General features: G+C 40.6%; 2 protein-coding genes across 2 annotated transcripts in view; one reads left to right on the forward strand and one right to left on the reverse strand.

Moving 5' to 3' along the window:
* mat1a (methionine adenosyltransferase 1A) lies at nt 1–6911 on the forward strand. Its single transcript, XM_086259479.1, has 10 exons — nt 1–227; nt 1712–1789; nt 2045–2167; nt 2260–2372; nt 3413–3556; nt 3753–3878; nt 3977–4069; nt 4159–4341; nt 4438–4571; nt 6368–6911. The coding sequence occupies exons 1-10, from the start codon at nt 161–163 to the stop codon at nt 6468–6470; spliced, it is 1164 nt and encodes a 387-aa protein (XP_086115605.1). The 5' UTR covers nt 1–160; the 3' UTR covers nt 6471–6911.
* Nucleotides 4793–27226, reverse strand: part of LOC147316189 (transmembrane protein 150A) — a 23606-nt gene continuing 1172 nt past the window's right edge. Inside the window, exons 3-8 of the mRNA XM_086259480.1 lie at nt 22784–22831; nt 21790–21876; nt 20677–20744; nt 15645–15772; nt 11395–11572; nt 4793–10746 (exon numbers count right to left, since the gene is read on the reverse strand). Of these exons, the coding sequence (XP_086115606.1) occupies nt 10484–10746; nt 11395–11572; nt 15645–15772; nt 20677–20744; nt 21790–21876; nt 22784–22831 (772 nt within the window). The 3' untranslated portion in view covers nt 4793–10483. The remainder of the gene's footprint in view (nt 10747–11394; nt 11573–15644; nt 15773–20676; nt 20745–21789; nt 21877–22783; nt 22832–27226) is intronic.

The raw sequence follows: 27226 nt of genomic DNA on the forward strand, positions 1-27226 counted from the left end.
TGGACACAGATGTGAAGTTTGCAGGACAGATTACGCTTTGGCTGCAGGGCTGTTGGCCTCCCTTTCTTTTATCTTTCTGGTAAAGAACGCCAGTAGGAATATAAAGCCACCTTAGGATCTCTCTGCACTGGAAATTGAATAACCTTACCCCACAGAAAAAATGAGTGATCATCTGGAAGAAGGTTCTTTCATGTTCACTTCAGAGTCCGTTGGAGAGGGACATCCAGGTGAGTCTTTTTACAAAGTCTAGCCACCTCTGCTACAGTGACATTAAATTTTAATGCATTCAATTATAAGCTCAACACTTCCATTGAAAATGCAGTGTTATCTTGCAGAAATAGCATGCATATAAATAAACTTGATGCAAGCTGGACACTATGTCCAAAGTAACTCCACAGTGCTGCGTGTTTACCCGCCAGGCATGGATGGTATTCCATTCACAGCAACATGTGTTTAGTGGCCTTCACTCTCACTTGTAGGCAGCTGGAAGCAAATGTGTGTCTGACTGGTGCACAGTTACATGCTTAGAAAATGTCCAAGAAGAGGGCAGACACACACGTTTAATTTAGTGTGCAAAAGAAGAGATCTAAAGACACGCAAAATGCTCTTCAAGAACAATGTCTCAAGTACACAATAAGATAAGAAGTGACAATGTGGTAAAATTAGTTTGACTATGTTATACTTTAATCTAGTTAAATTATATCAAATACTCAGTAAAATGACTCCCAGATGTTCCACACAAACCTTGCTTAACTTGTAGTTGCCTTTAAACCCCACGGTGCCCCGTCAATGTGTTTTGTAATCCTTTCACAAATATGTAACCTTTCAAAGTCCCATGTGCTAAATCGATAATGAGTAAGAGTTGTGCAGCTTCACAGACAGGGGCAGTATCACATAAATGCCGACTGTTAAAAAATTAAATAAATAAAATAATTAAAAAGTAAAACTGCTCTTTTAATCTGGATCTATATTAATGTAGTTCTGAAGTAAAAGTATGCTAATCTGACAAAGTGCTTATGAGAGGATGAAGCATACAAAAGGTAATACCAATGCGCCTGAATTCAAAATCCCTTTCAAACTGTCCTCTGAAACAGCAAGTGATGTAGATCCATGTGTCACACATCATGGTGTCCCTGTATTTATCATTTAAGGAGGTTCTTTTAAAAAAAAAAAATTTCATTTTGGAAGCACGTAGCACTCCTGAAGCCAATTTTAATGATAAACTTCACAGGTTTGAAGTTTTACTTCTACTGTTTGTTCAGTAACAGAGTTGGGTGGCCTTGGCAGAACATTGCAGTACACACTTTTGAATTTGATAACACAACTCAAAGTCTGGGCTGTTCCCACAGATAGTGGCTATTTTAGTGGCTTTTCCTAAGATGCACCTGTTTCACCAGCAGAGTAGTCAGATGCTGATGGGCTTTCTGATGTAACCGGTCTCCTGCATTGCTTCAGCAGGACGACACAGACAGATGAATGGGATGTATAGTGAGGCATTGCCCTGCTGCCATGCTAAAGTAAAACATTCAACTACTGCTATGTGAAATATTAGGATGTAACCTTTCATACTTTCATATAAATTACAAAATTGACATCTTCTATTATTAGTGTTAGGCTAAGCGTGCAATTTAAAATGCAATATGTCGTTTTTTTCAATGCATTTGTAAAAAATCTTCGGAATCTGATGTTTTTACCTGTTATGTGTCCACAGACAAGATTTGTGACCAGATCAGTGATGCTGTCCTGGATGCACATCTGAAGCAGGATCCCGATGCCAAAGTGGCCTGTGGTGAGCCAGAATTTGTCTCTTTTTCCGTTAAAAAAAATGGCAAAACCAAGAAGAGGCACAATCTAATGAATCAGTTTGTCTTAGCAAAAAAAGGGACCACATGATGAAGGCAGAGTATAAGCCAACTAACCCACTGGTCTGAATTTCACCTGGATTTTATGTCGTATGCAGTGTTGATACTGTTTATTGTATTTCAGTGTGGACAACTTGCTGGTGATGGCAAAACAGCTTTGTAATTAAAGTTTGCATTGGCAGAGACGGTGTGTAAGACTGGCATGGTGTTGCTCTGCGGAGAGATCACATCTCGGGCCGTCGTGGACTATCAGAGGGTGGTGAGGGACACCATCAAGCACATCGGCTACGACAACTCGGAGAAAGGTGAGAAAGCAAAAAAATAGACATTATTTCTGTTCTCTGTATTTAGCGTTTCCCTCTTAACCATCTCAATCCAATTCACTTCCCTTCTGAAGGTTTCGACTACAAGACATGTAATGTGCTGGTGGCCCTGGAGCAGCAGAGTCCAGACATTGCTCAGGGGGTCCATGTTGACCGGAAAGAAGAAGACATTGGAGCTGGAGACCAGGTAGGGCCACAGCAGTGTCACTGGGTCACTTTGGCTTGACAAGTGAGTGACCCTGACCGAGCACAGTTTGTTTGACTCTTTACTTCAACAGTAGAGAATACAGACGAGATCTGGTGCAATAGTGTTGGTGTGTTCAGGTTTATCAGTTCAGTAGAGGTGGAAAAAGTAGTTTTATCTAGTCCAATATTTAAAATCCTAAATGTTACAAGCTGATTGTAAGGCAGAAAAATGTGCTTCGTGACTGGTATATCATTATTAGATTCGATAAGTGTTTATGTTACTTTTGCAAATAAATGTATTGTAGTATAGTAAATAGGGTCCCCAGCCAAGTGTTTGTGGCTCTTTAAAGGGTCACAAATTTGAGGATAAAACTTTGATGTGTAGAGGCGAAACTTCCTTTTCATGAAATTGCTCACAGTCTTTAAGTAATCTGAAGCATGATAAAAAAATATGTCCAGTATGTCGTGGAGTAGAAGTATAATGCAGCAGAGAAAGGAAATTATTAAATTATACAATTGTATATGAGTGCAGTACTTGAGTGAATCAGTGTAGTTTAATCAGTAACACCATCATCATCCTTAATAGTTTGGGCAAAAGATAAAGAAATAACATGTTTAGATTAAATTGATGCTTTCTCTGCATTATACCTCAGTAAGAGACAAACTCACGGCTCAGGATCATAATTTCTATAAGAGACTTCTGGCTGAAAAAAATTATCCCATGCTTAAGACTAATCAATGAAATATGGAGTAATTTGACTATATTATATATAAAGTCCCATAACCGTACACGGTATAATCTACCTGATATTTGTTTTTATCATTTCAACATCTACTTCTATTTTGTCTTCTATAAATGCCTGTATGACCATTAGCCATTATTGTTCTTTTCATAGCTTATATTTTATGTATTTTGTGTCATATGATAATAGAAAGTGCTGAAGATATTACTGATAAAAGAGCATGCTGAATATCAGTATTTTGATATTCCTTGTTTACTTCTTTGTTTTGCCTTCACTGATTTTCTGACTCGTTCTGTAGGGTCTGATGTTCGGCTATGCCACAGACGAGACGGAGGAGTGCATGCCGCTCACCATCGTCTTAGCTCACAAACTCAATGAAAAGATGTCTGAACTTAGACGCAATGGCATCGTTCCCTGGCTGCGTGCCGACTCTAAAACACAGGTGAGGTCGTGCAACATGTGCACATTTTTTACTTACCCAAAACACAACACCACAGCAGTTTGGGAACTTTTTCTTTCAAGCTTGGATATATTTCATTAGAAAATCTGATAACCTGTCTGAAGCTGTGTTGTCACAGGCACCATAAAACAGCTAACTACAGCTTCAGTGAGTGTACCAATTCTTGTTAATCCCACAGGTGACCGTGCATTATGACCAGAAGAATGGAGCTGTGATCCCCAAGAGAGTTCACACCATTGTGATCTCTGTCCAGCACGATGACGGCGTCACTCTGGAGGAACAACAGAGAGTCCTAATGGAAATGGTAGATCCTCATGAACACACCTGACTGGGCTCTGTGTAATGTGTCGTGTGGGAAATAAAGTCACATGTTTGGTTTTAATGCTGGCTTGTTTCTGTCAGGTGATCAAATCCGTGGTCCCTGCAAAATATTTGGACAGCAAAACCATCTACCATCTCCAGCCAAGTGGTCGCTTCGTCATTGGAGGACCACAGGTAATCATCACACACTGGGGGAAAAATAATAAAGCAAACTAGAAAGTCATCACTGGTTTTTGCTCATCTTCTTCCTTTTTTGCAAACAGGGTGATGCTGGTGTAACAGGAAGGAAGATTATTGTAGACACATACGGTGGCTGGGGGGCTCACGGTGGCGGAGCTTTCTCTGGCAAAGATTTCTCAAAGGTTGATCGCTCTGCTGCCTATGCTGCTCGCTGGGTGGCCAAGTCTCTGGTTAAAGCCAAACTGTGCAGGAGAGTTCTGGTTCAGGTGAAGTTACAGCTTAACCCTCCAAAGCTGTGCATAGATGACAGATGACTGGAGTACAGTACAAATATGCAAACCACATCTCTGTGTGTGTTCCAGGTGTCTTATGCGATCGGAGTGGCCCAACCTCTTTCCATCTCCTTGTTCACATACGGGTCCTCTCAGAAGTCAGAGTCAGAATTGCTCAAGATTGTCAACAAGAACTTTGATCTCAGGCCAGGAGTCATTGTCAGGTAAAAACACATAAACATGACGTTTGCATAAGATTAAATATGAATATTTACTCAAACATGAAGATGTTCTGCTTGCTTTCTAAATATGAGTTAAAAAAAAATTAGGAACTATTTTTGGCATTTTGAGGATTAAATAACTGATCAAAAATCAGATTCATCATATATCTTGATGAATTTAGAATAGAATAGAATAGAATAATCCTTTAATTGTCCCACAAGGGGAAATTTGGTTGTAACAGCAGCCAGAAAGACACATATACAAACAAACAGTACACAGGACACAGAACAGAAACATACACAATTTTTTTTCTTTACATATTTACATCAAGGACAATGGTTACTATAAACACGAGTACTGTACAGTTATTAAATAAAATAAAATAAACTACAGATAAGAGGAAAACCCAGGTTGTAGTGCGAATCGGTTGATTAAATTATTGCAGTTACAGCGCAGATGTAAACATCTATGATTGTTGGGAGCAGTTTTGATTGTACAGTTCAGCAACATTTACATGAATTTAATATATAAGTAAATATTTAAGTTCAAACTTCAGTTCAACTTTATTTATATAGCTCCAATTCACAACAACACTTGCCTCAAGGTCCTTTATTCTGTAAGTTAAAGACCATACAATATTAGAAAGACCCCTAACAATGACCAAGCATTTGGCGACAGGGTGAAGGAAGAACTCCCTTTCAACAGGAAGAAACCTCCAGCAGAACCAGGCTCAGGGAGGGGCAGGGGAAGAGGGGAAAGAGAAGCAAACTAAGAGAGAATCACACCAAAAATCAAAGTTGAAATTGTTGAAGTATAGTTAGATACAGAAAATTCTTCCTCTTTTCTTTTCTTTTTTTTCTCAATACTATCCATTGGAGAGGGAATCGTGGTGGACACATAACCCGCCGGGTGGCTTCAAAGATATGATATCCTTTTTGCTGTCCTTTTACATTTAGATTCTTCCACTTTTAGCTGATCCTTTTAGGATAATTTCCCTCTATTTAAACCTAGCCCTAGATTTCCCTTTTCTATTATAATGTTCTTGTTGAGATGCAGCGTTATAGGTGAGCATTTCATTTTAAAGTGGATCTATTATGCTGTTTGTTTATTTTATCCATCTTCACTCTACTAATGTAGCGTTGCATGATTCACATATAAAAATAATGATTTATTTGATAATAAGCTTTGGTGCAGCCCTTTAGTTCATCCTCTTTCTTTTGATTGGCTGCCCCTCCAACAGGAACACAGCATCCACTCTAACTGATATAGTACAGAGCAAAACAAGAAGAAAGTTGTGTTTTGAGATGTTTTACTAATATGAACATTCATCATTGTAACAGTATATATATAACAGAAAGTAACTTAAAGCACAGTAACTTTAAGTAACTTAAAGCACTTAAAGTACCCAATTTAACGTACTCAACAATACCAACTACTTTTAATTGATTTACCAAAATCGTTAATTGTTAAGAGCCGCATAACCAATGACTTCATTTTGGTTCAAGTGTTTAAGAGTTCTGTAATCGATAAATGTTGGAGGTTGGTCCAAAGTGCAGTACAAGCCATTCTGACACACAGACAAACTTTGCCACCCATGTACGCCAAATACAAACAAAAAACTCCAAGCTCACAAGAGGACATGCAAACAATCAGTGCTTACAGCTCATTGCACAACATGTTTCACCTTTATGGTTTTTTTCTGCTCTGTATAAGAATTTATGGCTTCAAATGGTTTTGATCAAAATCTTCACAGTCCTTTCTCACCAGCGATGTCTCATCCCTTGTGTGTTCTTCTTAGGGATCTGAACCTGAAGAGGCCGATTTACCAGCAGACGGCCTCTTACGGCCACTTTGGCCGACCGGAGTTTTCTTGGGAAGTGCCCAAAAAGCTTGTCTTGTAAATACTCCACCAGCCTGTCCTGATCTCCACCTGGATGCTGAACAAGACTCCTCTTCATGGACTACAACTTCCAGCTCCAATGCAACTGATTGAACACTTTTTTAACAGAAAAACAAAACAAAACAACTGAAACCACAGTTAGGGAGGGATAAGTCAGCTTTCAAGATGTGAGAAGGTAGTTATACGTGTGAGCAGTTGTAGCCAGCAGACATATGAAGGGACATCCTCCCAGTGAGGAGAGGGACATTGCAGATGGCATCTCAGTAACTAATCTTTTTTCACTGTCCTTTCCGAGGCCAAATAACCTCCAGGTATCGGTGCTTTAAAAATACACATACAATCACTAGTCAAAGTCAGTAAAGTAAAGGGACAGTACAATAGTAAAATATAAATACCTCCACATCACTAGCAGCAGTGTTTTACCTCAAAGCTGTTGGGGGGGGGGGGGGGGGGGGGGCAGTATACTTACACAAGTTCAGCGCTTTATTCTTAAAAGGTGCTATTACAAAATGTGTATTCCCTCAGTGGCTGCCATATTATTGTAAGAGGTGTAGCTACTGCTCAACCAAAAACGTGGCTTAAGAAACCGTATTGTCATGACTATAAAAAACAGTTGTAAACGTGCCACAGGAAGCTGTTTGCACTACTACCATTCCCACTGTGTGAGATAACAGGTCAAGTTCGGATCTCTGGAGGCATAAATTATAAGTCAAAATGTAAAATAGCCTTGCGGCTATTTCAGCCTTTCTTTTTTTTTCCTTTAGTACCTGCGGGCTTTCTGCTGTAAATGTGGCTCAACTTAGCAAATAATTAGAAGTCTGAATCTTAGTCTGAATCCGTTAGCATTTAGCGGACCACCGATGTCTTAAATTTGCTGTGTTTTACAACTTTAGAAGCACACGCTAGCATATATCACACTTCTTTAAAAAGTACCTTTAAGAATATTTCATTTTGGCCCAGCTTTTTGGCATTTATTAATGACAGAGTATGTAATTAGATCCTTGAGAAGCACTTCTGATGGGATTAAGAAAGTCTTAAGAGAGAAACAAAAAACAGTCTGTAGAGCTTCAGGACGTTTTGGTGGCGAGTGTACCAAACCTGTAAGTTCACCTACAGCTGACACTGTTTTGTTATAGGAGTTTTCCTCTGTTTAATGTCTTATCTATGAGTGTCACCTTCTGTCAATGAAACTGGATAATGTAAATAATTAAACAATAAAAAAAAAAGATTAGAGAACCGCTGTCTGGTTCTTTGTGCTCATGTTGTGTAATGAAGCCACTGGGATTCAACGTTTGCTGTTTTTTGTTTTTTTGTTTTTTTTTATTTGTTGAATATTAAGGCATAAATGGATACAATCATATGACTCTTCATCAAAATAGAATTTACAACTGTGACCTCTTTGGTTTCCATGATCAAAACAGCACATAAGGCACAGGGAGCTGTGTAACTGAGAGTGGGGAGTGAGGAGTGTTGGGTTCTTGTTAGTCAGAAGGCTCTCACCAATGATCTCGATTGCACGAGTGAGCTCGGTTTTCTCGCACATTTAACAGAGTCTTGATTAGCAAAAATAATCTATTACATCATGGCTAATCACCAGTCTTACAGCTGCACCTATACTACACAAAGAAACAAATGTACACAAGGAATCCCATTGACAAAAATGCAATTTAAACAAAGACGGCAGAAAGCCAAAGGCCTTGAATCAAAGAACACAGCTGGTGTGGTAATGTTTTCCTGAGTGTAGAGATCAGATAGATCCATAAATGAGGAAGAATGAGGTATGAAATGAAGAGAATGATGGCGAATGTGAAGATTTAAAAGAAATGTAATGTTTCTTTTTTTTGTAGTGGTCAGCTAGAAATAGGGAATATTCACAAACCATGACGTCGGATTAAGTACTTTGAGTAAATGTGAAATGATTAGCACCATTATTTTAGTGAACGTTTCAAATGTATTGAATGTTTAATGTGGTTTCTCAGAGGAACCTCATACTGTCGCAGGCAGAAGCTCAGGCTGGAGTTGAGCCTCCACCTTTATGAAATAAAAGGATAAAAACATTAGTTGGTCTTAGTATTCTGACTGTGGGCAGAAAAAACTGACAATTTTTCAAGTAGAAAAAAAACCCCTCATGTGAGCTTAACACATGCAATAAGCAGTGTGACCAGCAGAGAGAAGCAAGTGCTCAGTGTTGCAGCTGGTGTCGCTTTCAGCTCCGTCCTCAGAGCAGCGTGCGCAGGCTTCCCCATCACTCTCGTTCAGTTAGTCTGATACATTCAGCCTGATAGTGAATAACTACTTTCAGTAACATACTGTGAATTTGCAAACAAATTACACAAACAACATCTCAGCTCGACATGTGGCCAGATGTGCTGATGGCCAATTAATTAAATTACTACTGTTGTAAAGCCTCTGCCTCCTCAAAGCTTGAGAAAATTATGCACAGATGTTAGCAAGCATGGAGCATTTCTCCACGTGCTGGTGTCGCTAACCTTCTGTCCCTGCTCTCACTCTCAGAGTCACCGATTTACCTCATGTCTCTTCTTATTGCTTTGCCGTAATCACAACTGAAGTAAGGGAAAACAACAAGGTAAGGCCTATTTGTGTATTAGCACCAATGCCATAGGCAGACTTGTATTTGGCACATACTGAAAAATAACACGTTAACACTGAAGCAGGACAGTCCATCTCCACCACGTCTTACATTATACAAATCCTTTTCCCTTTATCCCACCACACCAGCTTGACGTGCTGAAACATCTCCACTTGTGCGAAGTTTCCAGCTTCACAATAAAAGGAAACAGCTAAAGCAATAAGAACATGTTCTCCTCCTCCTGCATGTGGGAATAATAAGATGCAGACCTCTGCCTACAGGACCTGAAGACACGTGTAATGCCCCGTCACTAAACTCAATAAAGCCAGTGCTCTGGATTGAATTAGCTGGTACATATTTGGCCTCTCGACACTGTGTCACCTCTCCCTCATATTCTTTTACAGAGAAGGAGTTCAATCCAGCATTATTTAAGAGCTGAGCATTGATCTAGTCTATGGATCCCAAGAAGAATGGGGAAGGGTGTATTTTTTCAGTCTTAATTAGAAGATTTATGTGACTCAGAGCTCACTGAATTTTTTAACACAGTTTAAATAAAGACATATGAAACGTCACCCGAATAGTCCGGAAACAATAAGTCCATGCGGTCTGATACTTTAACAGCAATATTAGGCTTGCATATATGGCACAAACTTTAATGCTGCAATAAGCATTTTAAACAAAATGACACTCGTATCTAAATGCAAGCTCATGAGATGCACAGCAGAGCTCAGAACTACTCTGATGTCCACCAGATAATATTATTTCTGATTAGCTTTGGTCAACCAGCTCCACAGAAATATTTTAGCTTTACACGTGGCTTTGGAAGGGAGGTAATGTGCAGATGAGTATGCAGAATGAATAACCAAAAAAGTAAAAAACAAAAGAAGATCTATACAGTGTAGGGTGTTAATTACAAAGACGTGACTTAACATCAAAAATATTGCTTAACAGAGGTTTACGTGATGAAAAATGCAAACTGCCGCCCTGTTCTGTTTCCAGGATTGAAACACTGTGACACCTTCCCACTGTAATACTGTCAGCTGGGCTGTCCAGCAGCCTTCACTTCTTACACACTCTGAACGCATCGCGGCAGTCATCTGAATCCGAGGCCATCGGATTCACAAGAACTCCATGATCTGATTCCCAAAACGCTCCTCTGATGGTCACGGAGCACAGCCATGAGCAGGGAGAAAATTTGGTTTTGCACGCCTGTGCAATGTGCAAAATGCAAACAAGTTCTTCGGAGACACAAAGTTTGACGTAAGTATAAACTGCAGCAGAGCTACGCCCGCTCTGAACGGCTGCTGCGCTGGCCTGGTTCATTTCAAACCTTCAGACGAACACGGCTGGAAATGAATAATTCAGACTAGAGTTGGAAAGGAATAAAATGAGGCAACTGTGTGGCATCAACGTGTGCCAGGAGGCTACAGCATGGACATGCTTTCAGGTTGGTGTGGATGTGGTTGTGAGTGCAAACCGGGCCCTCCCAGCGCATCCATCTTGTGTTCTCTCCCAGCAGGTCCCAGGGAGCCTCCTCTCGCCAGCACCACCATTGTATCTCCTGACATGCCGGAAAACTCGAAGGCAAAAGTCCCATAAAAAAGCATGATGATGATGCAGAACACCCATTCGAAGATGGCCGAGGCGTGTTGCAGGACGAAGCTCTCCTGACAGAAAAAAACACCACCTGAAACACACGGTTAAGGAAAACAGCAGCAAAGCAATGCGAGGACCTAAAGCTGAAACGCCCCAACAGGAAGCAGTCGTGGACACGGCCCCACTCACCTGCACGATGCAGATTAAACACTCAGTTTTTGTCCAGGTTAAGTAAACAAGACACAATGAGTTAATTAGCGAGCTTTACAAGTGCTCACATGTTGATTATGTTACCCATGAAGAGACAGGCCCAGGCTACAGCTACTGTATATCTGTACTGTAGGTCAGGCTAATATGTTTTTCCCACATGCACTGTAACTTCTCTAGATGGATATCAGCTGACAGAGATATTGGATCGGACTTAAGTCGGTCTTTAATCTTCCACCTCCTACTATGAAATATGCTGGAGTGCGCCAAGATTTCCTGCTGCGTGCTTCCGAAACTGTCTGAAGCAGACACGAGACTGGCGTTAATGCACTACATTAATATCTGGTAAAAAGGTCACTGTATCGCGCAATTATAGAGTTAAAAACTCTTGCTGCTTTATGTCATTGATGAAGAGGTGCCAGGGACTAACTGCATGAAATAATAAATAAAAATATCTGATGAAAAGAGGTCAAAGGGGATGCTTAGTCCCTTAAGCTTCAGGGCAGCCATCTGTAGAGACTGGAAAGGATACTGAGCACCAAGGCTACGAAGGCCAGCAGGGTCATGCAGAGCCGGAGGTGGGCCAAGTTGTACTCCCCTTGGGTTTTGGCCAGTCGGTACGTCAGCGCTGACTGCAGGCACACAAACAGCATACTGGTGGGAAAGGCAATGCCTGCTCCAACATAGTGGAGAATTTTAGCATTATCCACCTGTGATATAAGGACAGAAAACAGGAAGAGAAGGTAAGGGAGCCATTTAAAGGGTTGACGCAAAGATGTAACACAAAATAAAAACATCTAGTGAATGTGACGTGGGCAAATTCAGGAAGTGGTCCCATCGCCCAGTTTCAGTGGTATTTAAAACTCTGGTCGAAGCTTCTTACGATTCTTTAAGTAAAAAGGGAAAAGAAAAAAAAGAAACACAAAAGGCAAGCGTACAGGAGGCAACAGCAGCAAGAAACACGACAGAATGCCTCCTTTTCCCTGCTGGTCACAAGAACAACAAGAAACAATACACAAAAGAGCCGCTCAGGAGCATGTGACTACAGCTCCCACTGAAGGGTCCACACACACACACACACACACACACACACACACACACACTGAACTGAGTAGATAAGAGATCTTGTGGTACATTAACTTGAGCTAGGGACACATTAAACGACTTGACTGATTTGCTCAGATAAAAAACAATAGTTTCATGGTTAATGCCAGATGTATAAATTCTGCTATTTGTTATCATTTTCCAAGATCATTACAGCAACAGCCTCAAAGTTTGGTATCTAAGCCATTTGTCCATTGGCCTGGTCAGTACATGCTGAACATTCTTGTGTAGTAGGCTGATCCTTGAAGTGGCAATGTAAGACTTGCATAAGAAAAGTTTTGAACAGTTGAGATCTGCTGTAAAGCTCTCACACAGTAAAATAAATCCAATTTCTTCTACTCTAGTGTGGCACCTCCACCTCTGGACACACATCAACAACTTCATTTTCTTCTGACTAATCTATTTTCCACGCTAGAGCTGCAAAAGTTTAATCAGTAAATCAGTATTGATAAAGATTCTGATCCAATGTATTGTGAAGTGAAATAATGGTTTATGTTATTTAATGAGAAAATCACTTTGACTTTGTGACGGCACGTTTTTTATCATTTGGCAGGTCGATCGATTGTTGGCTGCAGACTCAATTCATACACTGCACAGTGAGCTCTATTGATTGTGTGCATGTGTGTGAGTGAGTGTGTGCAGCCAGGAGTGCCAGATTCAATCACTAATACCTGTTTGTTTACGCTATCAACTGATCACTGCTAATCACAGCCAGGTAATGTATGCCGCTAATATATATAGGTGCAATATTAGCAGATTGTGAGCACACTGAAGTGAGCAAAGTGTGGCAGTGAAAAGCAGTGTAACATCAAACAGGGAAAGCATAAGGAAGGAAATGAGAATAAAGAGAAGACTGGGCGGCACTTAAGAGCAACAGCTCTTATTATAGCTACACATATTTATCTGAAACCACTCTGAGCTCCTGCCTTCATTAGTGAGTTTTCCGCAGCTAAATTCAGCACACTATTGAGCTGCACCTGTGATATTTCACAAAGTAGCAGTCAGGTACTGCTACTTTGTGAGGTAGATAAACGCTGTGACGATGTTTCTGTGGGAACAAGCCTAACTTTGTTTTTTTCTCTATTTTCATTTTCTGGAAACAGAACTAAATGAGATGAACTGAAACATACCGACTTTACCGACTCGCCTCCGTTGTGCGGGACATACACAATGGCTGTGAAAATCTGTAACTGAAAGTGGCACCACCACCGATTACAACGGCCCTTTCGACATCACCTGAAAACCAGAGCTTTTAGAAAAAAACAGAGAAGAATGAAACACCATCGTGTTTTAAGTGAGGAACTGGTGTGCGACTTCAGACAATGTTCCTGATTTGCGTGACATCTTCCAGCCAAATAAGATTGGAAATACCTTCAGACTGTAGGTGGTATCAGTCTTTTTCATCCAGATTAGCAGTCCAACGAACTTTTCTACTCCTTTTTCTTTTCTCTTTGTTTTCCTGACAGCTGCTTTCCATGCAGCTGTGTCACACTCAGGCACCTCTGTGTGGCAGTAATGTGCTTCTCCGTCAACAATTCATGTACTTCTCTTCCCAGATCATCAGATCGCTTGACGGGAAAAGTCCCCGTGGCTCCACCACACCACAGCTGTACTGCCAAAGGCTTATGTAACGCACAACTATGCGCTCAAGCAGTTGATGCGGCTGATTACGCTGCCATGTGTTGTGTTTCTTGCGCTTTCTTTGATCTGTTTCGATTTTGACTGTCAGAGTCCTGCTCTGCTCCCTCTTCTCTGAGTCAAACTTGTTTGTGGCATTTGCCAGTGGATCCTGAGTACACGTGTTTTCGATGCTAAAAATGCGGGTTTGTGTAATGTCCTGAACTTCATGAGAGGGCACTGTGTGAGGCGGGCTGCAGGGATCAGGCTCGTGATTGGTTATAGATGGGGCATCTGTTACACACACCCTGTCTGCCTAGCTCCTCTCCATGCATGGCCAGACTTGATGACTCACTTCCCCCTGGCTCTTCTCGTAAAATTCCTCCCTGTTCGGCAGAGCTCGAGCCTCATAGGAAAAGCGGGAAGAAGGTGAGGTTGCCGTTACTACACCCTCGCATGAACTGCCACATCTGCAAATCTGCTCCAATACGCACATACACAACTCTTGTAAGAGGAGTATGTAAAAAGAGCCGAGACTCTAACATGTCAAACAATCTAATTTAACCAAATAGTCACATCTGTAGAAATATTACACTCTAAGAAACTTCACTTTACTTCAACACAACCCAAATTTTCTTTCAAAACTTTTGCTCCTCTCTTCACTCTGAATATAGCATCAAATGCCTTCTCCGTGGCTGTCTCTCCCTCTTTATTTTCCCATGAACTATCTCGGCCTTTTTAAAGCATGGTAACAAGATTTTGCAGTGATATCCAGCCCAGCGTCAAACACCAAAATAACCTCCCCTCAGAGGACGTTAAATGATCTTACTTTTCTTACCCTAACCGTGACCACTTCCTGAATCTGACACGTACGCTGACTTTTAACCAAAAACTCAACAGTTGACATTATGCACGCTTTCTTTGAAGCGGTCGTAACAATGTTACTGTCTAAACAGAGTTCTGTCCACGCAGCAAAGGTAGTACTAATACACATACACATACACACACACACACACACACTGTCTAGGCATCCAGCCAGAGCTCTAAATATTTAAACTTCAAGAAATTCTTTCCCAGAGAACAGAAGAAGAAATTCACGTTGAGTTTCTTCACTTGAAGTTTTAGGACCAAAGAAAGAGGATTATTGTGAACAGTATTGTGCTGATGAAGGAAGAAGTTAACATTACAAACATTGAGGTGTGTTTAATCTCAAATAAAAGGATTGATGGAAAGAAGCAAAGAGAAAGACTCCTAAAAAGAGCCAGGTTAAACAAAGACATGTTAAAGATTATACAGCAGATTATTTTCTTGGCTGTGTATAAGAATTTACTAGAGATGAAGCCATGCCACACCATTTAGCAAAAAGAAATTACTCATTATATTAATGAAACAGGAACCAGAGATATTTTGGACATTTTATCATTTTATCTGAACATCAAAGCTTTTTTACAACCAGCTGGCATGTAGTTGCTGGAGGTTGTGACCAATTTCACCCAGCAAAGAGTCTGCTGCACCAAAAAAAACCTCCTTGAGATTGCGTCTGCTATTGCCCGCAACCTGCTTGGAAGATGCCGACTTGTCCTCATATATCTGCCAACTACTCTAAGACCGGTAATGAAGCTATGAAAAGTGTGACACTAACCCCACTTTTCACATGAAAAGGTGCAACACATTTTTGACTATAGCTTGACTAATAGCTGGTGAGTGTTTGAGAACAAGTTGGCAACTTTTCTTCGAACTATAAATAATTGCAGCTACATTAGCGACCCAAGTAATTACAAGGACGCTTTTGGTGCAGCAGACTCTTTGTGAGAAACTGTACCCAGCATCCAATCACCAACCAGTCAAGAAATACACATTTTTCCTGAGTGACCAGAGGTTGCAAAAGGGTTGCCAGCCAGTCTCTAGGACTACACAACAGAAGCCTCAGTCTCTGTGTGTTTAATTTCACTATTTCCCATGCTGAATACAATTTCTTTGGGTATCCATAAATCTTTGTCTTCATCAGCATTTACAGCGACCTCTCTGTGTTTTATTGTTAAAAAAACTAGAAGACCGTACCTGGAAGTTGCCCACCATGATGAGTCCAGCACCACAGATCCAGCCCGTGCAAAGACTCGCCGTGTTCAGGACACAGTTTTGATGCTTCTCAATGACGTGGGCGTAGCGAAGCAGCACAATCACCATCACTAAAAGAAGGGAGATGAAAGTCACTGCATGCAAGAAATGGAGAAAAGGCATCATCTGGCTTTTTTTGGACGACTATCATAAAAAAAGTGCCTGGCTTCAATTTAACGCAAACACTCTCACACGTCACTTAGCCAAGAAATACATGAACTCCCTGAAAGCTATATTACAGGAAATCAGAGATGTTAAGCAGCTTCTCTGACTCAAAACTATGAGAAGCAGAAAATGGCGGGAAAGTGAGAAGGATATCTTGGTGGGGGGTCGATCCAAACCTACATACGATTAAAAGGTGAAGGGGAAAGAAGTACAGTATATGGGACAGATGAGTGCCGATGTGCTAACAAGCTCTGACTGGGTGCATTGTTGGAGCACTGAGGAGCTGACCCCCATTTGGGTTCTCTTTGTTGGCTCCTCACGGCTGGTGCCTGATGAAGGCTGACTGGGCTTGGAGAAAGCGGGGCATATGGGGAGAGTGAAAAGTGGAGGGTGGGAGAATTAGTGAGGACAAGGAGCCCCTCATGTCTTGACCTGACGCTTATATATTGTTCCAGGGACTAAAGTGTTATGCTAACTCTGTCACTGTGTCTGTGTAAGAGGCAGCTTTTCAGAAGGTCTGTGTCTGCCAAAAGGGAATACAAATGGAGACTGTGGTCATGGCTAGAAAAGAAAAACATTTCCACGTAGAGTCTTTACATTGATAGATTTTTCCTTCCTCTCTGAAGCTTTGTCTCCAGGGTTTGTCTATGCCGTGACGTGTCTGGCTTTAAGTAGCGTCTCAGTGAGCGGACACATTTTATAGCCCGGCCACAACCTCAGGATGAAGCAGTAGAAATTATTGATTCCAGGCCTGATCGTTTGTTTTAAAGCGACTTTTTCTTCGCAGCTGTTAAAAAATCAGCCATGCATATTTCACATCATTTTCTGATTTTGACAACAACAGCAAAGCTTCCAGATGATAGTTGTTTGGCTCATGCTGAGGATAAATTACTGAGGGGAAGTCACCACACCACAATTGCCGCAACACTAGGGTGAAAAATGAGTCACCAGCAAGCTGCAAAGATAAAAAGATGATATTAAAAGAATGTTTTTCATTAAAAAAAACACACAAAATAATACACTAATGCAACAGCCAAGTCACTCATGATTATAGTTATACTACATTTTATTAATGTTCTGCCCAAACGGGAAAAAAAAGATTTTAAAAAAGGCCTTCAGCTTTTTTTTTTTTTTTTTTTTTTGCCGATCTTTTCATAGTTACACATCCACACAGCTTGATTTCTTGTTGAGAAATTATGTCTTGCATAATTTCCTGTTAGAACAATAGTGCAAAGTTCCCACCGTTATGTTAACCATTCTGTTTTAATGTGATGTTTGGAGGGAGAATTAATTTTAAGTCCATCTGATCTGCAAAGTTTACTATGAGCTCACTGAAATGTTGCTATTAAATCTGATAATAAAAACATTTGTTTAAACCTTAAAGGCAAACATTGGTACAAGCAAGACCAAGACATGGTTATGTAATGCTATTAAAAAAACTAATTAATGATTTATTTATGTTTTTATATTCACTAGCTCTAACTTGTGTGTATCTGTGTTTGTGCGAGCTTTCTTCTGTTTCATCCTTCTGTACCCAAATCAACTCGGCAAAAGTGATTTCAGTTACAATCACGGAAAAACAAACAACTGTGTCTCCGGGCACGGAAACAGTCTGCTCATTGGCTCCTTTTTATAATGGAGAACATGCTGTATTGCTGAAGGGAAAGGAAAGTCGACTGCAGCTTTTTCATTAGATTAAAGCGCCTCGTTCACCCTGCTGCAGACTGGCTGCTGGTGGATTCTTTTCTGTTTCAACTAAATGTGTGTTTCATCATAACAAATGAGCGTGTTTAAACTTGTTGGCATTGTGCAGTCATCCTGGAATGATGAAAGCTACGCCTGAAGGTTAAAGACAAGGACAAGCAGCTTCTCTCTATAGGAAATCAGTGTTTCTTCTTCTATTCTGGGCACATTTGTGTGGGCATTTTTTTTGGTATCCTTGTCAGATGATGCATGTTTAGTAAAGTCATGGCCTCCTCCAGTGTAAGGGCTTCATATCCCATGCATCAGCGCCACCTGGACTCGAAGGTCACAACAAGCTGCAGTGTGACAGCTTATTTTACCCAAGGATGCCATGCAACAGCACCTAACACTGTTCCAATACTTTGTTACCTTCCACAGAGCAGCCCTTTACAAGTTCATGCTGTTTGCTCTGAAGTCAGGAAACCCAGTGCAGGAAGTAAAGTGCTCCCACAGACACTGACTCACACACTACTTCTATCTTGCATGTATACTTGCAACAAGGTGGACAATCTCTCATGCATACATAGCCCTGCACGTGCCTTTGCATTCACATACGCAGGGCTGAGTTAACACTAAAACTGATGGGCATTAATAAAGTGCTTATTACCCAGCGGCACTCGCACCTCACAGTAGAAAAAACCTTGCCACCCATACAAGGGGCTATATTTCAACCCAAACAACATTTCACCGTCTCCCACAGAAGGTATGCAGACAGAGAATGCATGTATTGTCTTTCAAATGTTTTGTGTGTACACTGGCAGAAAAGTGGGAACTGAACTGAAAAGGAGAAAAAACAATTACAGGGCGATATAAAATTCTCCAAGTTCATGTTACTCCTTTTGGAAGTGACACCTGCAGCCAACTATAGCAGACACAGCCTTCCAAGTAAAACATAAATCAATGAGCTACTAGCTAAGCACGCAATATTTAAAATAGTGTTGTATAGCTACATACCACATCAGCTTTACATACTTATGTATAGACAAAAGAGGTAGCTTTATAAACAGTATTAACATACAGACTGATGGGATTGCAAAGGGGGAAAAAATGCAGCCAAAAATTAGAAAATTAAACCTTCCAAACCTCACAGATTCACCCGAGTGGGTGAAAGTGCAACTGAACTCAGTTAAAAGGATGTGATGGATAATTTTTAATCAAATGCAGCAGCGATACATCACTTACAATAACATCAAGGTTGAGGGTCCTTAAATCTCAATTTTTTATGTTGTTTTTAAAAAAAGAATAGAAATGCAGAGGAAATTATGAAGGAATTATGCAGAATTTCAATTCCCAACTGTCATTAGCTCTCCAAAAAACACTTTAATGGATGAAGGTGGAGTGTTTCACTGAAATTACTTATTGAGCAGTCATATTAAATTCTCTTAATTAGAAATATAATCATCTTACGGTCATGGAAAACAAAGAAAACAGCAAATATCAAAATCTGAAACATGTTGACATGCTCATTTTCCCACTTCCTTAAGTGATTCAGCTCAAGTTATGTGTTCTAATGAAAACAAAATATTAGCTGACATTTTATGTAACTGGGAGGAAAATGTGCGTCTCTAATATCTCAAAACACATTTATGACAAAGACAGAGATACAAGCTTTTATCCTTTCACAATGAAAAGGGATTTGTTTCTTTTACTCACTATGTACTTTCTAAGACATCTTTTCTTTTGGTTGCTGTCACTGATGGTTTGGTGGGTGACTAACAATGAGCGCAAGAGAAACTTCATTCACAAGGAAGAGGAACTAAGAAATTTAGATGAAAGCTGTTTAACAGTCACTGTGCGCGGAAGTAGTGCAGGATTACCTCCACCACACACCATTATTTCACACTTATACTGCATACATATTATGAAAGAGTCATTCTAGGTAAGCATGTTTCAAACAAAAGTTACAGAGCTACATCTTAACTAAGCCAGATAAAATCCATCATCGTGATGAAGCAACAGTGGTTGCAACATTTTCTCACTGCCACATAATTTACCCGTGAAATAAAACACAAAAATCAAAGGCCAGTGTTTAGCCAAGGTGTGTTTCTCTGACACCAATAATATTATGTACCGATTTTAAAGATTCTCACTGGTTTTTTATGCATATAACCTCCCTCTAAAGGAAAATCAGGTTGCAAAAGATTTTCAAAAGTGGGGTCTAATTTACTCAAGCAAACAATATACTTTTCTTTATCAGATAATAGAAATACTTCTTTGACTATGTGTGCAGCAGTTGTACTCAGGTGTGTATTCACCACCTAATGGGTCTGTTAAGAGCCTGGAAAAAGCCTGTAAGTACACAAGGGAAGCTCCTGAAATGCAACCATCTGCCTCCTTTTTCAGCATTGTGTACACATACAGTATACAATGCTGCAAAGTTCCTCCATTCTTGTCACAAGCAAAGACCAGAGCTACAATTTGCATCTCAAAAAGACAGCTTACAATGTCCAGAGTCTCACAGTCAGACAGAAAAATAGCTGCTAGAGGCTTGGATAAAAACAAAGCACAGTAACTTTTTACACACAGCTAGAAAATTAACCACAGCTGGAAAACATTATCAAGATCGGGCCAGTCGAAGCCACCAGTGAACGGAGGGCAGCAGCACATGTAGAGACTCCCAGAAAACATGCAGACCAGCAATTGAGAGCTCATTCTTTCTTTCAGACACAAGAGTTTTCTTTGCATCTGTGTTCGGACTTGTTCTGTATTACAGCTAATTTTTGCTTTCAGCTTCTCTCTTATTCACAGGGGGGGGTCGCCACATTGGGCAGCTTCACATGTTTAATCTGACTGACTTTTACACCCTTCCTGAAACAAACCCAAAGGGATTTGTGTCATCTCCAGGAATCAAACCGGGGATCTTACCATTGTTAGGCAAACAAGCCCCTTCCTTTTTCTATTTCTACAATGGGAAATACAATGTGTCTACTTCAATAAATATGCTTATGTACATTCATTTGTTGACCTGGCTGCCCTGCAGGTGTGTCTTGAAATTTTAGCTTGCTGGTTTACACAGTTAATATAAGCCAGTCTAATGTGTCCTGAGCCATGCCTTATGATGCCTTACCCATGAATGAGCCCGTGCTGCAGATAAGGCTGAAGAAGCAGCTCTCAGGAGGAAGAGTCCCACATTTACTGCAAGAAACAATTACAAGAAAACCATCAGAGCAATACCGCAAAACAATGCACCACTGCCTACACCTCCAACCATCAACACATCCAGAGGTACTCTATGGCTGTTCCTCACATCCTGAAGTCAAGTGTTTGACTTTTCACCTACTGCTTGCTGCTTTTATTCTACGAATGGGAAATGTTTGTAGGAGGGAAAACTCAGAGACAGTCAACACTGGCTGTCTGTGCCCAGACTCCCATTGAAGCCAAAGTCCTCTCAGCTGGCTCAAGTCATACACACATTCTTCACTACATGGATCAAAACGCACCATTCATTAGACTAAAGCTGACATGAATACATTTTAAACAATTTTTTCATCTATGGCTTGTTCGAAGGTCCGTTTTATTTTTACCCAACAGCGCGGTATTTAACACAGATTAAGAAAAATGCTTCTTCCACCTTCCCTGCTTTGACTGCTTAGCAACAACAGCGCTGCTATATTAAAGATTAATTTTCTGTGTTAAACTGTAGCTGCACACTTGATTTGTAGAGGTGGTGGTGGTGGTGGGGTCATTATCGTTGCATATTATCTTTTCTGGTTTTCCTTTTTTTTATGCTTTGTTTTTTTGTTAAATGAAAGCCACTGTGGCTATGTGGTACAACATGTCTTTGATGTCGAAAGCTGAGAGGGCCAAAAACCCAAACAAAGAAGCAGGAGTGTCTTGATTTCCTCTGGACTGTAAGCCGACTCCTCCGTGTGCGTATGTGTGTTTACATGGCTGAACGTAGGCCCGTGTTTTGCCTCCAAACTGCCACGGTGGCAGGCAGGATATTTCTGCCACAAGTTATTTTCAGAATGCACACACACACACACACACACACACACACACACACACACACACACACAGAAGAAACGTCTCATTCTCCTCACTCGCTTTTTTTCTTTTTAAATCAACAATGTGCCGACAGGGGTCACGCAAAACAATGGGACAGTGTTCCTGTTCTGACTCAGCAGAAGCAAAGGGGCAGAGAAGAGACGGACATGAGGTACGACTCCATCTCACTGACCTGATGAGAGGTACATTGTCTAGTGTGCAGCACAAGGATGGCCCGCTCTGCAAATACAGCTCCTCCTCACATGACTGGTTATACAACCTGAAAGAAAAAACAACCAAACAAACACCAAACATGTGTGGCAGTGCAAAAGCAAATGTTAAAAAAATTGAGAAAAATTGCGTTTATATTAGGCTGTGGACACACAGTGGAAAATAGCTAACAAAGCAAAGACATATTCCTGATTTTTTTTCACTGGGTCTAGTAAAAATATATGAGAAGCTGTATAATACAGTATGTTGTTAAACCACAGTACAGTAACTGTATATTAAGCACCATTTTGTGCGATCACACCCAGGATTTCTTTTGTTTTTAGGGTTGGTGTGTCAAAGAGGCAGAAAACCACTGTGTCATCAAATGCTAGCTCTGCTCGTGGAGATTAACCTCAGCTTGTCCGAAACGAGCCCAGCATCCAGAGCAGCAAAGCACACGATCTGACAGCAACGACAAATTTTTCAGCATCACAGCTTTAGATTTGTGCTGATTTTCTAGATTAATATTCATCTCTGGCTCTGCTTTACAGTGTGTCTTTCTCCTACCTCCCTCCCCTCAACCACATCCGGTTGCAGCAGGTGCCTGCCCCTCCCTGAGCCTGGTTATGCTGGAGGCTTCTTCTTATTAAAAGGGAGTTTTTTCTTCCCACGGTCATCAAGTGCTTGCTCATGGGGGTTTGTCTGATTGTTGGGGTTTTCTCTGTATTATTGTAGTGGTCTTTACTTTACAATATAAAGTGCCTTGCAGTAACTGTTGTTGTGATTTGTCGCTAAGTAAATAACATTGACCTGAACTGAACTGTGAGTGGATTTTAATGAGTCTCTCAAACGTTTTTCAGCCGACTGAGCAGGAAATTATTCTCACTGGCTCTTGTTGCAAAAGAGGTGCAAGGAAGGTTACAAAGGTCAAGACTGACTGTAGGGATCAGCAAAATACAGAATAGATGTCAACATACCAGTTTTCCACAGGGCAGACATGCTGGTTGTAAAGGGCCATGGCATAGCTAAAAAGGAAAAGGAAATGATTATCCAAAATCAAAGGGAACAGTTATTTTATATTTTTAGCATACACTGTAAATTTAAACTGACTCAATGAGCATTCATACGGCAAAAGCCATTAGAGTGGTAGTGGTAGGAAAAAAAGATACTTCTCACATGCAGCCTCAGAATAGGAAGTTTTTTTAGGTCATTGAATTCAAGTGAAAAGCAGAGGGGAGTTCAATGCAAAAGCCACAGCTAACATAATAACCTGACACTACTGTGACGCTAGACTGTCAGGAGGTGAGCAGGCCATAAAGGCAAGGAAACGTAATATCACAGTGAACATGAATCCTGAACAGATTTATGTAAAACCCACGTAGCCATCAACTGTTAAGCTCACTAAAACCCTTTTGCATATCTGTCATGTCTTTGCAGTAGCATTTCTCATGTGGTCGCTTATTTACAGTGATGATTTTATATGACTGAAAATGACCTACATATGATTTCAGGTCTTTTCATTTATTGAACTTTTAGGGTGACCCAAAATCCTGCACCTGTTTAACTTTCAGGAACAGTTGAGCTGACTTTTCACCATTTCTTACCCTTTATCTGAAACTGCTGTATAAAGCACTTTGGGTGCTTATGTAGAGTAGAAAAGCACTATTAAAGAACCTCCATTTACCTCAGATGGCTCATTTTTGTCAAAGTGGTATGACTATGGTGAGGATACTGACCAGCCGCGGCCATACAGAGGTCAACAATCTAACATAAGTAACATAATATCTGTATATGTCAGCACTAAACACAAACACCAATGTTAAATATATTGATCCATCCATTTTCTTCCGCTTGTCATCAATTCAGGGATGCAGGAGGAGATGTGAAAGGAGAAGCAGGGTAGACCCTGGCCAGACTGCCTGTCTGTTGTGGGGCAACACAGACAGACAATCGTTTGAACTGACATTCACACATGTGGGCAATTTAGAATCACCAATTAACCCAACTCCACTAACTGCATGCCTCTGGACTGTATGAGGAAGTTGGAGGAGGTATCAGAAGTACCCAAAGAGAATCTGCAAACTCCAAACAGAAAGCTTGCTTTGAACCCAGGACCTTCTTCATGTGAGGCAACAGTGCTAACCGTTTACTTTATATTATCTTCTAATTAAGATTTTAAAATATTGAGACCAGTGCTGGCCACAAAAATCCCCTTTTGCACAGGCTACAGATAAACTCTATAACTGGAACATCTTCAATCAGGCTGCAATGACCACTTGCATTATTATACCTGACATTGTGACCCTGCCTGGGAATACTTAAAAGACATATTTTTCACATAACAAACCATTTTCAGCTAATGATACAGAGGCCACATTAAAGGGCCAGATGTCCAGCGTGTGGTTTTGAATGGCTGAAGAAAATGCTATTTAACTTTGAGTCCTGTGATTAAGTCCTCAACACGAACATGTGCAGCTCAACTGTGTCTGCTCTGTTGCTCAAGTCCTACACAACTGCATATGCAGATAGGACGAATATGCACATGCAGAAAGAAATCATGGGAAACTCAGGTTTCTGAGGTGTTTACATATCCCACATCATCTTTATTTTTACTTGTTTTAGCCACATTTCTATGTGGGCATTTCAGGAAGGACATGCAACAATCACATATAACCTTGTTATTCACATGCAACAGTAAAAACACTATTTGTAACAGCCAGAAAACCACAGGAAGACCGAGTCATACAGACAGAGTATCTTTCCTCATTTTTGCATGCAGTCCTAGTTCAGCAAGAGGTTAAGCACCAATCAGGAATGTTTCCATGGCTGATAATATCCTACTCACAGGCCAGTCTTTACAGGACAGAGATATTTCCCAAAGACACAAGCAAGAAATCAAAAGCAAGACATATTTCATAACGTTAAAAATAGCGGTATTAAATTATTTCCACTACACAGTATCTGCTACAATTTCATGTGTCGACACAATATCAGATTCAGAAAACACGGGCTGTCCAACCTGAGCAGGTGGACAGTTTTTTCTTATGCAGGGTGTGCACAGCTATATAGAACTTGGACACGGAGTGAAACCCAGTATCATACATGGCAGTTCTGTCACCAATGTCTGTTTACATCTTTGTCTTGGAAATCGCCAGCTAGCACCTCCTATCCAATGATCACACGCAAGATAGGTGTGACTGTCCAAAAGGTCAAGATAACAGGCAAAAATATTAGTCTGAGCATAGCTATCATTACTATTAAAACAATGTGTCTATTAATTTCTACAACATTAAAAAATAATCTGAGGGCACCAGCTGGTGTTAGAAAAGAAACGCCTGGAGAATCAATTTTTAGTTAACTTTCAAGTGTGAAATTAATCCTGCTACCAGCTTTTTAACACTGCATTTGCTTAGTGAAATGCACAGCTGGTTTTGACTGCTGTAAAGGCTGTCAACACTTGGCTGGCTGGTTAGATGGGGGCAATAACCCTCTGGGATTTTTTCCATTGGTTGCATCTTACTGTTCCCATGGATCTCTCACTGTAGATGAAAGTCAGCAAGCTACAACACACAAAAACTATGTAGGTCCGACCGTTTTTTTCAAAATTGCAGGCCGAGATTTCAGCTAACAAACAAATGACTCATTTAGGTGTACTCCAGGTACACAGAACAGGAGAGACCACAAAGGGTTAAAGACACATCAATCACCGTGTAAAGAGCGCTGCTCTAGCACTGAGGAAATCCATCACTGTGAGTGAAAGAAGACTTCCAGCTTTTGATTATGATAAAGGAACAGAAACAAAAGTGCACCATGTCCTCCCTTTTATCTATTGAGTGTGTGATAAGCCTTAAAGGAAAATGTGCCAATGTGTACCTTCAGGCGTAAATGACGGTGATAGACATTTAAGCCTTTCGAGAAACACAGTAACAAACACACACCTTTCATTTTTGTCTGCTTCCTTTCCATATGTGCTGAACACTACAAATGGTACCAACAAGACAAAAACAAAAATCAAAACTCTAGAAAAAAAAATGCAGGAAAAAGAAAGCTTAGGTTGTTACATTTTTCCCTGATTTTGGGGGTGTATTTTATACATCTGGCCAGCTTCTAAAGCTAGAACAGCATCTGCAGCTCTGGGGAGCTTCTAAATAAAGTGAACTTATTTAGATGTAGCTGGAACTAAACCAGCGCTTTATGTGCTCAGCAGAGGCTAAGTAATAATAGGTTTGTTTATATAATTAGACCCCTATCAAAGCTCAGCAATGGCTGTAATTGCATGTGCCTTTAAGCAATGTTTAAGTGGAACAGACCCTGTTTTTTATTTAGGACCAAGTCCTACATAAAGAAAGACTTCGATGGAAAAATCTTTTTTTGTTGGGGATTTGTGTGTTAACAATGAAAAGTCCCAAAAGCTCTACAAAAATAACCTCAGAAAAATGTGTGAGCCAATAAACTATAGATAAATTTGGCAAGTACTAGTTAAACTCCCATTGCTTCTACAGCATGGTTGCTGGATAACATAAAAGACACATATGCAAATACACTGACTGACTGATAAAAGTTGAGAAACAGAAGCCAAGACTTCTTGGTGGTCCAACTTGATACAGAAAACACTTGGTATGGGCGCCAGATACTGAGTGAAAATTTTGCTTACGTTCTTTCCCACCCCTTTCCAGTATTTACCTTACTCCTACCCAGTCATCCACACTGGGAAGCAGGAGTTATGCAACATGCCACATTCTGTGACATTCCCCAAGTCTGAAAAAGACCCTTGACTGCTCTTAGAAACAAGGCGCCCTTGTCAAGGTAACAGGAAGGAAATGGGTGTAAAGGGGCTGGCAATCTGCAGCTCTCAGCATCTGAACTCAGATCAGCTTTCTGCTCAGAAAAAAATGCCCAAACTAGACAGATTGGTTTTCACCTTCATGTTCTCAAATCAGCATGGAAACATTAAGCCGCTACACCTGGATACACACTACTGATTGGACTGTTGAGTAGCCACGCACATCACAACATTAATTGCCATATGGTCTCAAGTTTGGTGCTTGATTAGGCTGTTTAGTCTCCATGCAACTTATCAGTGATGCAGCACATAGCCTTGATTCAGAACTACAACAATTTAGAATTGGGCCATCTGTCTCTCTCCCCACTGGGGTTTGCATTCCTTGTCCCAACAAAATAATAGAACAGAGAGAAGAGCTGTCAGCCCAAGTATAACCAGGAGGGTTTCTCTCCAGCACATCTGCTCAGACACTGTACTACAGATAATTAAGATTTACTGCAAACCTGCATGTCTGATTTTTAGGATAATGGTGATAATCCCGGATCATTACTGGAAAGAGTTAATCCACATGCAATTGCCATGACTCCCAGGAATTCAGGGTAAATATGTAGTGCTGCACTCCTGTAGGCAGGAGAGG

This window comes from Aulonocara sp. 'chitande type north' Nkhata Bay, linkage group LG13, assembly GCF_057382095.1.
Source record: "Aulonocara sp. 'chitande type north' Nkhata Bay isolate Kocher_YH1m ecotype deep benthic linkage group LG13, A_spYH_male_GT1.1, whole genome shotgun sequence".
Taxonomy (NCBI): Eukaryota; Metazoa; Chordata; class Actinopteri; order Cichliformes; family Cichlidae; genus Aulonocara; species Aulonocara sp. 'chitande type north' Nkhata Bay.

What these genes read in the sequence shown, in the direction of transcription:
- mat1a (XM_086259479.1), top strand. Translation starts at nt 161, where the DNA reads ATGAGTGATCATCTGGAAGAAGGTTCTTTCATGTTCACTTCAGAGTCC. An exon ending in ACATTGGAGCTGGAGACCAG is followed by an intron (nt 2,373 to 3,412) that starts GTAGGGCCACAG and finishes CTCGTTCTGTAG; the next exon opens with GGTCTGATGTTCGGCTATGC. An exon ending in GTGCCGACTCTAAAACACAG is followed by an intron (nt 3,557 to 3,752) that starts GTGAGGTCGTGC and finishes TTAATCCCACAG; the next exon opens with GTGACCGTGCATTATGACCA.